General features: G+C 47.7%; 1 protein-coding gene across 1 annotated transcript in view; it reads left to right on the top strand.

Moving 5' to 3' along the window:
* Positions 1-14,255, top strand: part of ACOX2 (acyl-CoA oxidase 2) — a 235,665-nt gene that overhangs the window by 199,125 nt on the left and 22,285 nt on the right. Inside the window, exons 9-11 of the mRNA XM_063940885.1 lie at positions 10,842-11,032; positions 11,137-11,298; positions 12,362-12,467. Coding sequence (XP_063796955.1) covers positions 10,842-11,032; positions 11,137-11,298; positions 12,362-12,467 — 459 coding nt within the window. The remainder of the gene's footprint in view (positions 1-10,841; positions 11,033-11,136; positions 11,299-12,361; positions 12,468-14,255) is intronic.

Raw genomic sequence — 14,255 nt, 5'->3', positions numbered from 1 at the left:
CGTTTAGAATTTGCATACTATAAATGTATACAGAGCAGCTGATTGGTTGCCATGGGCCACTTCTCCACTGGCTTACTTATCCACTTTTATCACTGCTTAGTACATGTCCCTATAAGTCCCTAATCTAGGTACTTAGTCTGCGACCTGGCTAAGCTTGGCTTTAGCGATAAGGGTGCCATCTACTGGTTCTATCCTCTCTCTGTGTCTCTCGGGAAGGGCTGTCACTGCTGCAGTATGTCAGGCAAAGAGTGTGTTTCATGTAAGGCACAGTGTTCCTCTTCTCCAGGGGGTTCACTAGTGTGTACTCAGTGTAGAATCCCTTCTCAGGCTAGTGGGGCAGAGCCAGCATGGCTGGACTCCATTAGGGGGATGATTTCTACCATCTCTACTAAATTATCTCGTAAAGAGACGCAATACTTAAGACAGTCTATGGCTGAGTTTATGCAAAATGATCTTAGCCCTCTACCATTTGTCCAGAAAAACGTACTTTGGCCCAGATCCTGTATTCTGACTCTGATAATGAAGGGTCGGAAATGGAGGCAGGTGAGGTGGACATAGAGGTAGGGGAAAGTACTCTGTAGCAGGGTATAGAGGCTCTCATAGATTCTATCAGAGAAGTTCTAAATATCCCTGATAAGGTGACAGAGGAGTGTGAGGAATCTTACTTTAATATAAAGAGAAATCCTTAGCCACTTTTCCCGTATCAAAGGAACTAAATACCCTATTTGGAGAACTGTGGGAAATTTCAGATTCCTATGCGGTTATTATCATCTTTTCCTTTTCCTCCTGAGGATAGGAAAAAATGGGAAAATCCACTGATAGCGGTACATCAGTCTCCAGGCTCTCACGTAAAATAGTATTACCTGTTCCTTGTGCAGCCTCCCTAAAAGACACAGCTGACCATAAGCTTAAGACTACATTACATTTCTCTATCGTCCTAGTGGATGCTGGGGTTCCTGAAAGGACCATGGGGGAATAGCGGCTCCGCAGGAGACAGGGCACAAAAAGTAAAGCTTTAGGATCAGGTGGTGTGCACTGGCTCCTCCCCCTATGACCCTCCTCCAAGCCTCAGTTAGATTTTTGTGCCCGGCCGAGAAGGGTGCAATCTAGGTGGCTCTCCTAAAGAGCTGCTTAGAAAAGTTTAGCTTAGGTTTTTTATTTTACAGTGAGTCCTGCTGGCAACAGGATCACTGCAACGAGGGACTTAGGGGAGAAGAAGTGAACTCACCTGCGTGCAGGATGGATTGGCTTCTTGGCTACTGGACATTAGCTCCAGAGGGACGATCACAGGTACAGCCTGGATGGTCACCGGAGCCTCGCCGCCGGCCCCCTTGCAGATGCTGAAACGAGAAGAGGTCCAGAATCGGCGGCAGAAGACTCCTCAGTCTTCTAAAGGTAGCGCACAGCACTGCAGCTGTGCGCCATTTTCCTCTCAGCACACTTCACACGGCAGTCACTGAGGGTGCAGGGCGCTGGGAGGGGGGCGCCCTGGGAGGCAAATGAAAACCTAATTTGGCTAAAAATACCTCACATATAGCCTCCGGGGGCTATATGGAGATATTTAACCCCTGCCAGAATCCGTTAAGAGCGGGAGACGAGGCCGCCGAAAAAGGGGCGGGGCCTATCTCCTCAGCACACAGCGCCATTTTCCCTCACAGAAAGGCTGGAGGGAAGGCTCCCAGGCTCTCCCCTGCACTGCACTACAGAAACAGGGTTAAAACAGAGAGGGGGGGCACTAATTTGGCGTTAGAAATATAAAAAAGATGCTATAAGGGAAAACACTTATATAAGGTTGTCCCTATATAATTATAGCGTTTTTGGTGTGTGCTGGCAAACTCTCCCTCTGTCTCTCCAAAGGGCTAGTAGGTCCTGTCCTCTATCAGAGCATTCCCTGTGTGTGTGCTGTGTGTCGGTACGTGTGTGTCGACATGTATGAGGACGATGTTGGTGAGGAGGCGGAGCAATTGCCTGTAATGGTGATGTCACTCTCTAGGGAGTCGACACCGGAATGGATGGCTTATTTAGGGAATTACATGATAATGTCAACACGCGGCAAGGTCGGTTGACGACATGAGACGGCCGACAAACAATTAGTACCGTTCCAGACGTCTCAAAAACACCGTCAGGGGTTTTAAAACGCCCGTTTACTTTAGTCGGTCGACACAGACACAGACAGGGACACTGAATCCAGTGTCGACGGTGAATAAACAAACGTATTCCTTATTAGGGCCACACGTTAAGGGCAATGAAGGAGGTGTTACGTATTTCTGATACTACAAGTACCACAAAAGAGGGTATTATGTGGGATGTGAAAAAACTACCGTAGTTTTTCCTGAATCAGATAAATTAAATGAAGTGTGTGATGATGCGTGGGTTCCCCCAGATAGAAAATATGGGCGGTATACCCTTTCCCGCCAGAAGTTAGGGCGCGTTGGGAAACACCCCTTAGGGTGGATAAGGCGCTCACACGCTTATCAGAACAAGTGGCGGTACCGTCTATAGATAGGGCCGTCCTCAAGGAGCCAGCTGACAGGAGGCTGGAAAAATATCATAAAAAGTATATACACACATACTGGTGTTATACTGCGACCAGCGATCGCCTCAGCCTGGATGTGCAGAGCTGGGGTGGCTTGGTCGGATTCCCTGACTAAAAATATTGATACCCTTGACAGGGACAGTATTTTATTGACTATAGAGCATTTAAAGGATGCATTTCTATATATGCGAGATGCACAGAGGGATATTTGCACTCTGGCATCAAGAGTAAGTGCGATGTCCATATCTGCCAGAAGATGTTTATGGACACGACAGTGGTCAGGTGATGCAGATTCCAAACGGCACAAAGGTGTATTGCCGTATAAAGGAAGAGGAGTTATTTGGGGTCGGTCCATCGGACCTGGTGGCCACGGCAACTGCTGGAAAATCCACCGTTTTTTACCCTAAGTCACATCTCTGCAGAAAAAGACACCGTCTTTTCAGCTTCAGTCCTTTCGTCCCTATAAGAGTCATATCTCCCCAGGGATAGAGGAAAGGGAAGAAGACTGCAGCAGGCAGCCCATTCCCAGGAACAGAAGCGTTCCACCGCTTCTGACAAGCTCTCAGCATGACGCTGAGACCGTACAGGACCCCTGGATCCTACAAGTAGTATCCCAGGGGTACAGATTGGAATGTCGAGACGTTTCCCCTGCGCAGGCTCCTGAAGTCTGCTTTACCAAGGTCTCCCTCCGACAAGGAGGCAGTATGGGAAAAAATTCACGAGCTGTATTCCCAGCAGGTGATAATTAAATTACCCCTCCTACAACAAGAAAAGGGGTATTATTCCACACTATATTGTGGTACTGAAGCCAGAAGGCTAGGTGAGACCTATTCTAAATCTAAAAAAATTTGAACACTTACAAAGGTTCAAATCAAGATGGAGTCACTCAGAGCAGTGATAACGAACCGGGAAGAAGGGGACTATATGGTGTCCCGAGACATCAGGGATGCTTACCTCCATGTCCCAAATTTGCCCTTATCACTAAGGGTACCTCAGGTTCGTGGTACAGAACTGTCACTATCAGTTTCAGACGCTGCCGTTTGGATTGTCCACGGCACCCCGGGTCTTTACCAAGGTAATGGCCGAAATGATGGTTCTTCGAAGAAAAGGCGTCTTAATTATCCCTTACTTGGACGATCTCCTGATAAGGGCAAAGTCCAGGGAACAGTTGGAGGTCGGAGTAGCACTATCTCGGATACTGTTACAACAGCAGGGGTGGATTCTAAATATTCCAAAATCGCAGCTGATCCCGACAACAAGTCTCCTGTGCTTAGGGATGATTCTGGACACAGTCCAGAAAAAGGTGTTTCTCCCGGAAGAGAAAGCCAGGGAGTTATCCGAGCTAGTCAGGAACCTCCTAAAATCAGTGCATCATTGCACAAGGGCCATGGTAAAAAAATGGTGACTTCCTTCGAAGCAATTCCAGTCGGCAGATTTCATGCAAGAACTTTTCAGTGGGATCTGCTGGACAAATGGTCCGGATCGCATCTTCAGATGCATCAGCGGATAACCCTATATCCAAGGACAAGGGTGTCTCTCCTGTGGTGGTTACAGAGTGCTCATCTTCTAGAGGGCCGCAGATTCGACATTCAGTTTTGGATGTTGGTGACCACGGAGGCCAGCCCGAGAGGCTGGGGAGCAGTCACACAAGGAAAAAATTTCCAGGGAGTGTGATCAAGTCTGGAGACTTTTCTCCACATAAATATAGCTAAGGGTAAATTTATAATGCTCTAAGCTTAGCAAGACCTCTGCTTCAAGGTCAGCCGGTATTGATCCAGTGGGATAAAACATCACGGCAGTCGCCCACGTAAATAGACAGGGCGGCACAAGAAGCAGGAGGGCAGTGGCAAAAACTGCAAGGACTTTTCGCTGGGCGGAAAATCATGTGATAGCACTGTCAGCAGTGTTTCATTCCGGGAATGGAAACTGGGAAGCAGACTTCCTCAGTAGGCACGACCTCCACCCGGCAGAGTGGGAACTTCATGGGGAAGTTTTCCACATGATTGTAAACCGTTGGGAATTACCAAAGGTGGACATGATGGCGTCCCGTCTGAACAAAAAACGGGACAGGTATTGCGCCAGGTTAAGAGACCCTCAGGCAATAGCTGTGGACGTTCTGGTAACACCGTGGGTGTACCAGTCGGTGTATGTGTTCCATCCTCTGCTTTTCATACCTAAGGTACTGAGAATTATAAGACGTAGAGGAGTAAGAACTATACTCATGGCTCCGGATTGGCCAAGAAGGACTTGGTACCCGGAACTTCAAGAGATGCTCACAGAGGACTTATGGCCTCTGCCGCTAAGAAGGGACTTGTTTCAGCAAGTACCATGTCTGTTCCAAGACTTACCGCAGCTGCGTTTGACGGCATGGCGGTGGAACGCCGGATCCTAAGGGAAAAGGCATTCAGGAAGAGGTCATTCCTACCCTGGTCAAAGCCAGAAAGGAGGTGACCGCACAACATTATCACCACATGTGGCGAAAATATGTTGCGTGGTGTGAGGCCAGGAAGGCCCCACGAAGAAATTTCAACTCGGTCGATTCCTGCATTTCCTGCAAACAGGAGTGTCTATGGGCCTCAAATTGGGGTCCATTAAGGTTCAAATTTCGGCCCTGTCGATTTTTCTTCCAGAAAGAATTGGCTTCAGTTCCTGAAGTCCAGAAGTTTGTCAAGGGAGTATTGCATATACAACCCCCTTTTGTGCCTCCAGTGGCACTGTGGGATCTCAACGTAGTTCTGGGATTCCTCAAAACACATTGGTTTAAAACCAGTCAAATCTGTGGATTTGAAGCATCTCACATGAAAAGTGAACATGCTCTTGGACCTGGCCTGGACCAGGCGAGTGTCAAATTGGTGGTTTTTTTCTCAAAAAAGCCCATATCTGTTTGTCCATTCGGACAGGGCAGAGCTGCGGACTCGTCCCCAGTTCTCTCCCTAAGGTGGTGTCAGTGTTTCACCTGAACCAGCTTATTGTGGTGTCTTGCGCCTACTAGGGACTTGGAGGACTCCAAGTTGCTAGATGTGGTCAGGGCCCTGAAAATATAGGTTCCAGGACGGCTGGAGTCAGGAAAACTGACTTGCTGTTATCCTGTATGCACCCAACAAACTGGGTGCTCTTGCTTCTAAGCAGACTTTTGCTAGTTGGATGTGTAATACAATTCAGCTTGCACATTCTGTGGCAGGCCTGCCACAGCCAAAATATGTAAATGCCCATTCCACAAGGAAGGTGGGCTCATCTTGGGCGGCTGCCCGAGGGGTCTCGGCTTTACAACTTTGCCGAGCGGCTATTTAGTCAGGGGCAAACACGTTTGTAAAATCCTACAAATTTGATAACCTGGCTAAGGAGGACCTGGAGTTCTCTCATTCGGTGCTGCAGAGTCATCCGCACTCTCCCGCCCGTTTGGGAGCTTTGGTATAATCCCCATGGTCCTTTCAGGAACCCCAGCATCCACTAGGACGATAGAGAAAATAAGAATTTACTTACCGATAATTCTATTTCTCGGAGTCCGTAGTGGATGCTGGGCGCCCATCCCAAGTGCGGATTATCTGCAATACTTGTACATAGTTACAAAAATCGGGTTATTATTGTTGTGAGCCATCTTTCAGAGGCTCCGCTGTTATCATACTGTTAACTGGGTTCAGATCACAGGTTGTACAGTGTGATTGGTGTGGCTGGTATGAGTCTTACCCGGGATTCATAAATCCTTCCTTATTGTGTACGCTCGTCCGGGCACAGTATCCTAACTGAGGCTTGGAGGAGGGTCATAGGGGGAGGAGCCAGTGCACACCACCTGATCCTAAAGCTTTACTTTTTGTGCCCTGTCTCCTGCGGAGCCGCTATTCCCCCATGGTCCTTTCAGGAACCCCAGCATCCACTACGGACTCCGAGAAATAGAATTATCGGTAAGTAAATTCTTATTTTTTTGTACACAGCTGCAGGGGTGACCCAGAGTCCCACTATAGCTTGTGGGTGGATTGCTTGAGCCATTGCTAAATGGTCTGGTAATTTAATTGAGGGGTTAGACACCTTACCTCAAGAGGAAATTGTGTTGCTCCTGCAGCACATACAAGACTCTGCAAATTTTATGGTGGAAGCCATTAAAGAGATAGGTTTACTCAATGCACGCACTACAGCTTTGGCAGTGTCGGCACGCAGGGGATTATGGTTACGTCAGTGGACTGCTGACGCAAAATCGAAAAAAGGTGTGGAAGGCCTGCCGTTCACAGATGAGGCCTTATTTGACGATGAACTCGACAAGTGGATCTCACGAGCTACTGCGGATAAGTCCACTTATTTGCCTTCTACAGCTCCGCCAGCCAGAATGGCCTACTCAGGACCCAATTTACAGTCCTTTCGGAATGCCAAGTTTAGGGGCAAGGCCAGAGGTTCTTCTACCGCCGCCAGAGGTGCTAGAGTTAAACCACGCAAGCCAGCGACTGCTGGTTCTCAGGAACAGAGCTCAGGCTCTGCTTCCTCAAACCTTCTGCATGATGGTGGACCGCGATGTCTGGGAGATTGGCAGGTGGGAGGCCAGCTACAATTCTTCAGTCAGACCTGGACAAGATCTTGCCAGGATCCCTGGGTCATAGACCTTATATCCCAGGGCTACATGCTGGAGTTCCAGGATCTCCCACCTCACAGATTCTTCAAATCAGGCTTACCAGTTTCACAAGAAGCAAGAGTAACCTTACAAGAAGCCATTTAAAAACTGTTACAGACCCAGGTCATTGTTCCAGTTCCACCTCATCTACAAAACAAGGGATACTATTCCAGCTTGTTTGTAGTTCCGAAACCGGACGGTTCAGGAAGACCGATTCTGAATCCCAAATCATTGAACCCATACTTACGAGTGTTCAAGTTCAAGATGGAGTCTCTGAGAGCAGTGATCTCAGGTCTGGAAGAGGGGGAAATCCTAGCGTCTCTGGATGTCAAGGATGCGTACCTTCACATTCCGATCTGGCCGCCTCATCAAGCTTATCTACGGTTTGCACTGCAGGACTGTCACTACCAGTTTCAGGCCCTGCCATTTGGTGTCTCCACGGCACCAAGGGTGTTCACCAAAGTGATGGCAGAGATGATGTTGCTCCGCAGACAGGGAGTAAACGTAGTTCCTTACCTGGATGACCTTCTAATAAAGGCTGCATCCACGGAGCAGTTGTTGAAGAACATTGGTCTCACGACCAGATTACTCCTGGATCATGGGTGGATTCTGAACATACCAAAATCTCACCTAGAACCAACACGGAAGCTTCATTTCCTGAGAGTGATACTGGACACAGAGTGTTCCTTCCCTTGGAAAAGGCAATGGTGATCCAGTCGATAGTTTGGGTTGTCTTGAAGCTGACCCGAATCTCAGTACATCTGTGCATCCGCCTTCTGGGGAAAATAGTGGCTTTTTACGAAGCAATCCAGTATGGAAGGTTTCATGCGAGGGCATTCCAGCTGGAACTGTAGGAAAAATGGCCCAGATCGCATCTTCATATGCATCAGCGGATTTGTCTGTCACCGAAAGCCAGGATCTCCCTCCTGTGGTGGCTACAAACTTCTCACCTAGTGGAGGGTAGAAGGTTCGGGATTCAGAATTGGATTCTGCTAACCACAGACGCAAGCCTCAGAGGTTGGGGTGCAGTCACCCAGGGGGTGTAGTTTCAAGGAAGATGGTCAAGTCAGGAAATCATTCTTCCAATAAACACCCTTCTGCAGGCCTCCGCTTTTCTTCAGAATCAGGCCATTCAAGTTAAGTCGGACAATGTGACAGCGGTGTCTTACATCAACCGACAAGGTGGAACGAAAAGCAGGGCCGCAATGTCAGAGGAGTCAAGAATTCTCCTCTGGATGGGAAAAACACGCCGTGGCATTGTCGGTGATCTTCATTCCGGGAGTAGACAACTGGAAAGCAGACTTCCTCAGCAGACACAACCTGCTCCCGGGGGAATGGGGTTTCCACCCGGAGGTGTTCCAGTGGCAGACACATCCGTGGGGTTATCCACAAATCTACATGATGGCCTCTCGACTCAACAAAAAGCTCAGGTGGTATTGTTCCAGGTCGAGGGACCGACAAGCTGTAGCGGTCGATGCCCCGACAACTCTGTGGGTCTACCAGCTGCTGTACGTGTTTCCTCCCATTCCTCTGATCCCTAAAATTCTCAAATAAAAAGGGAAAGAGCTCAAGCAATTCTCATTGCTCCGGACTGGCCGCGAAGGGCCTGATATGCAGATCTTCTGGAGATGCTAGTCGAAGATCCGTGACCTCTGTCTCTTCTAGAGGATCTTCTGCAACAGGGCCCGTTCGTCTATCAAGGCTTAACACGGCTACGTTTGACGGCATGGAAGTTGAATGGTTGATTCTAGCCAGGAGAGGGATTCCTAACAAGGTCATCCCGACTATGATCCAAGCCAGGAAAGGGGTAACGTCAAAACATTACCATCGTATCTGGAAGAAATATGTCTCTTGGTGTGAGAGTAGACAATATTCTACGGTGGAATTTCATCTGGGACGTTTCCTGCTTTTTCTGCAGTTGGGAGTTGACGTGGGCCTACGCCTAGGCTCCATAAAAGTTCAGATTTCAGCCTTGTCTATTTTCTTTCAGAAACAATTGGCTTCTCTCCCTGAGGTCCAGACGTTCTTGAAAGGTGTTCTTCACATCCAACCTCCCTTTGTGCCTCCCACGGCACTTTGAGATCTCAATTTGGTTCTGACATTCCTCAAATCGGACTGTTTTAAACTGTTACAGGAGGTAGACGTAAAGTATCTTACGTGGAAGACCATCACACTGTTGGCCTTGGCTTCAGCAAGGTGCGTGTCTGAGTTGGAGGCGTTGTCTCACAAGAGACCCTACTTGATTTTCCATGAGGACAGAGCTGAACTCAGGACTCGTCAGCAATTCCTTCCTAAGGTGGTGTCGGCGTTTCACATAAACCAGCCAATTGTGGTCCCAGTTGTTACTGACACCTCTGCTGCTTCTAAGTCCTTGGACGTTGTAAGGGCTCTGAAGGTTTATGTAAATCAAACAGCTCGTCACAGGAAATCGGTCTAGCTGTTCGTTTTATATGATGCCAACAAGATTGGGTGTCCTGCTTCAAAGCAGTCAATTGCTTGCTGGATCAGGCTCACTATCCAGCATGCTTATTCCACGGCAGGCTTGCCGATTCCAAGATCTGTACAGGCCCACACTACTAGGTTGGTGGGTTCCTCTTGGGCGGCTACCCGAGGTGTCTCGGCATTACAGCTCTGCCGAGCAGCTACTTGGTCAGGTTCGAACACGTTTGCCAAGTTTTACAAGTTCGATACCTTGGCCTCTGAGGTTCTTCAGTTTGGTCAGTCAGTTCTGCAGGAACCTCAGCACTCTCCCACCCCTGTTTGGGAGCTTTGGTATTTCCCCATGGTACTAAATGGATTCCCAGTATCCCCTATGACGTAAGAGAAAATAGGATTTCAATTACCTACTGGTAAATCCTTTTCTCGTAGTCCGTAGGGGATACTGGGCGCTGATGCTTAGTTCTTCCTGCACGGTTATTTGTTTGACTACTGTTCTTTGGTTCAGCTGTTGCTGTTCTGGTTTTCAAGTGTGGTTAGCATGTCTTTCCTCTTGTTATGGGTGTGCTGGTTCAAAATATCACCACTTTCCTTATCTATAGCCTTCTCTCAAAGTATGTCCGTCTCCCAGGGCACAGTTTTCTAGACTGAGTTTAGTAGGGGGGGCATAGAGGGAGGAGCCAGAACACATTATCAAACTTCTATAGTACCCATGGGTCCAAGTGGACCCGTCTATAGCCCATGGTAATAAATGGTTTCCCAGTATCCCCTACGGACTATGAGAAAATCCTATTTTTTGACTCGGAGATTTTGCAAAAATATGCTAATATAACAGCTGTTGGGATTTGTATAGGGACGTCCACTAAAGTCTTTGTAGCTGTCCGCAACTGCATGCACATTTGCAGCATCAATGCAGATCTGGAAAACATCGACTTCTTGATTGTTTCTATGGTCACTAAGAATGGCCGTCACAACTGAGACATGCCCTGAAAATGTCACAACATGCCCACATTTTTGCCACTACTCCGTTACCTCCCACAAAACGTCTGCTCTCTGTCAGTCACTTGCAAATTAATCCTCACTGTGAGCGTAATCACAAATCAATCTCTGTGCAAGCGCATTGTGATGCATGCCCGACTATCCCTCAGTTGGAAAAACATTGGCAAAGCGTACAACTGTACATCAGGCCCATAGCTAGAGAAAGGGGATACACTACAGGTCTTCATACTGCATTCTGTATTGTAATTATTATGTGTGTGTTTCTTTAAGCTGCATGCTCTTACTGCTGGGATGAAAGCTTTTGCCACAGAGGTCTGCTCAGGTGGGGTGGAGGTGTGTCGCAGGGCTTGTGGGGGCCACGGCTACTCACTCTACAGCGGCTTACCGACACTGTACACTAAGGTTATCGCTTCATGTACTTATGAAGGGGAGAACACTGTCCTGTATCTACAGACTGCAAGGTAACACTGATTTTAATGATATTCCAAACGAGAGCAAGAACTGTAGAGTGTATGGTAGATTTATCTCATTTTATTATTATTATTATTCATTGTATTTTTCATAGGTTTTTGGTTAAGTGTTTTGCTGGGGCCCAGTCAGGAAAACCAGTTCCGCCCGACGTATCCTATCTGTCTTCACCACTCTCTAGTGGGTGCCAAGCTACAACACACTCAGATTTCCGGAATCCAGAGGTGTATTTAAAGGCCTTTGAGCACAGGGTCTATAGGTCAGTGAGGTGGATGAGTGAACGCAATGACCGGTTTCTGATATTCATTTTAAAATTGTGAGCATGTCATACAATTGCCAATAATAATTGGGGTGGTTTTTTTTCCCTTTAAAAACTTATTCTGAAAACCATTTTTATGGAGCATATTAAAGCAGATGATTGGTAATGTTTTTGACTGACATTTAGTTTTAGACCGATTTTTTTTTGGCAAGAAGACACTACAGGGAGTTCAAAAAGTCCCTCCGCAGTGTCTGTGTGCTAAGCAAGTCTCCCTGTAGAGAATGTGTGCTGAGTAATATGACAACATAATTGTTTTTAAATACTTTATTTACATGAAATAAAAGAGAACTGCTCATGCTGCAGGGTCTCTGGTCTCCCCTCTGGCTTTGTCCCTCGCTGGTCTCTCACGGCTGCAGAGGAGATCTGTAGTCAGAGACAGCACTCACAGCAGAGGGACTTTTTGAACTCCCTATACTTTAGGGAATTCAGCATTAACCACTTGCTTGGCATGGTTCCAACAGATGTCACCATACCAGCAAGTGTTTTATCTGACCTGATCGCACAGGATGCGACCAGTCAGATAAAGTGTGTTAGCAGCTGCAGGGAAGGGAAACTTCCCTCCGCTGCTCTCAGGGGGACCGAAAGGTCCCCCTGCCTCCCTGCACCCTCCCCTCAGTGTTGCCGTGCAGGACCCCCCACCCGGCGGCTGCAGACAATGGCAGCTGCTGGGAAAGTGTTAACCAACTCCCCCAAGCCACCTGCGTACCTGGGAGCTGTCTGGGGTGTAAAAAGTAACGTAGCAATGTTCCCAATGTTCTGATGTTTGTGGGGAGGGGGGGAAGGGAGGATTTTTATTTATTTTCTAACTAAAATCATTTTGGATAAGATTAAATTCATGTTCTTGACCTAATTCACTTATAAAAAAAACCCAGATAATTTCTGAGCATTTTTTTTTTTTGGGAGGGGGGATTGTCAGTTAAGTGGTTAAATGAAACATAAATACAGTATAAGGAAAAGAGCTATATAATATTCTAATTGCATTCTATATTATTTTTGTTTCCAGGCTTGTTGCATCTGCAGCAACAAAAATTGAGAGCCTGGTTCTGTCAGGAGTGGAACCGTACATGGCATGGAACAACAACTCCGTGGAGCTTGTAAAGGCCTCCATGGTCAGTGTTACTTAGACTAGTGTAAAAAATAACATCAAGGGGTATATTTACTAAGCTCCCGATTTTGACCGATTTGGTGTTTTTTCATCAAAGTGTCATCTCGGGAATTTACTAAGCTCAAATCTCGGCAGTGATGAGGGCATTCGTATTTTTTTTGAAGTCAAAGAAAAAAAATACGAATGAATACACCATCGGTCAAATACGGTTGTTATTTTATACAACTCGGTAATTTACTAAAAATTCTATTTCACAAACACTGCCGGCAATAGCCAAACACTGCCGTGAAAAAATACAAATCATAATTAAAAGCAGTTTTAAAATAGACCTGCTTTTTTTTACTGTGTTCTGATAGGCATGTACGGATCCGTGAGATCCGTGCATGTTTATCAGTGGGATGGGGTGTGAAAGGGTTAAATTTATGAAAAAAAATGCGTGGGGTCCCCCCTCCTAAACAAATCCAGCCTCGGGCTCTTTGAGCCGGTCCTGGTTGAAAAAATATGGGGGGAAAAATGACAGGGGTTCCCCCATATTTGAACAACCAGCACCGAGCTCTGCGCCTGGTCCTGGTGCAAAAAATACAGGGGACAAAAAGCGTAGGGGTCACCCGTATTTTTTGTACCAGCACCGGGCTCCACTAGTCAGAGAGTTAATGCCACAGCCGGGGGACACTTTTATATAGGTCCCTGCGGCCCTGGCATTAAATCACTAACTAGTCACCCCTGGCCGGGGTACCCTGGAGGAGTGGGGACCCCTTAAATCAAGGGGTCCCTCCCCTCCAGCCACCCAAGGGCCAGGGGTGAAGCCTGAGGCTGTCCCCCCCATCCAAGGGCGGCGGATGGGGGGCTGATAGCCTTGCGAAAAAATAAGAATATTGTTTTTTGTAGCAGTACTAAAAGTCCCAGCAAGCCTCCCCGCAAGCTGGTACTTGGAGAACCACAAGTACCAGCATGCGGTGGACAAACGGGCCCGCTGGTACCTGTAGTATTACTACAAAAAAAATGCCCCCCAAAAAACAGGACACACACACCATGACAGTAAAACTTTATTACATACATGCACACCTACATACACACATACTTACCTATGTTCACACAAGGCTCGGTCCACTTCTCCATGTAGACTCCACGGGGTGCCTGTGAAAAAAATTATACTCACATAATCCAGTGTAGCAAGTGTCCTCTTTATAATCCACGTACTTGGCAAAAAAACAAACCGGAAACCCGAACCACGCACTGAAAGGGGTCCCATGTTTACACATGGGACCCATTCCCCGACTGCCAGGACCCCCCACTGACTCCTGTCAAAGAGGTTCCCTTCTGCCAATCAGGGAGCGCCACGTCGTGGCACTCTCCTGATTGGCTCTGCGCTCCTGTACTGTCAGTGAGGCTGCGCACTGAAGATACAATGTAGCGCATTGGCGCTCCATTGTATCCAATGGTGGGAACTTTGCGGTCAGCGGTTGACCGCGAGTAACCTCAACCGCTGACCGCAAAGTTCCCACCATTGGATACAATGGAGCGCCTATGCGCTACATTGTATCTTCAGTCGCAGCCTCACTGACAGTACAGGAGCGCAGAGCCAATCAGGAGAGTGCCACGACGTGGCGCTCCCTGATTGGCAGAAGGGTTCCTCTTTGACAGGAGTCAGGGGGGGTCCTGGCAGTCGGGGAAAGGGGTCCCATGTGTAAACATGGGACCCCTTTCAGTGCGTGGTTCGGGTTTCCGGTTTGTTTTTTTGCCAAGTACGTGGATTATAAAGAGGACACTTGCTACACTGGATTATGTGAGT

The sequence above is a fragment of the Pseudophryne corroboree genome, chromosome 9 (genome assembly GCF_028390025.1).
Source record: "Pseudophryne corroboree isolate aPseCor3 chromosome 9, aPseCor3.hap2, whole genome shotgun sequence".
Classification (NCBI taxonomy): domain Eukaryota; kingdom Metazoa; phylum Chordata; class Amphibia; order Anura; family Myobatrachidae; genus Pseudophryne; species Pseudophryne corroboree.
The sequence above is the reverse complement of the archived record's forward strand: the minus strand, read 5'-3'. Positions and strand labels throughout refer to the sequence as shown.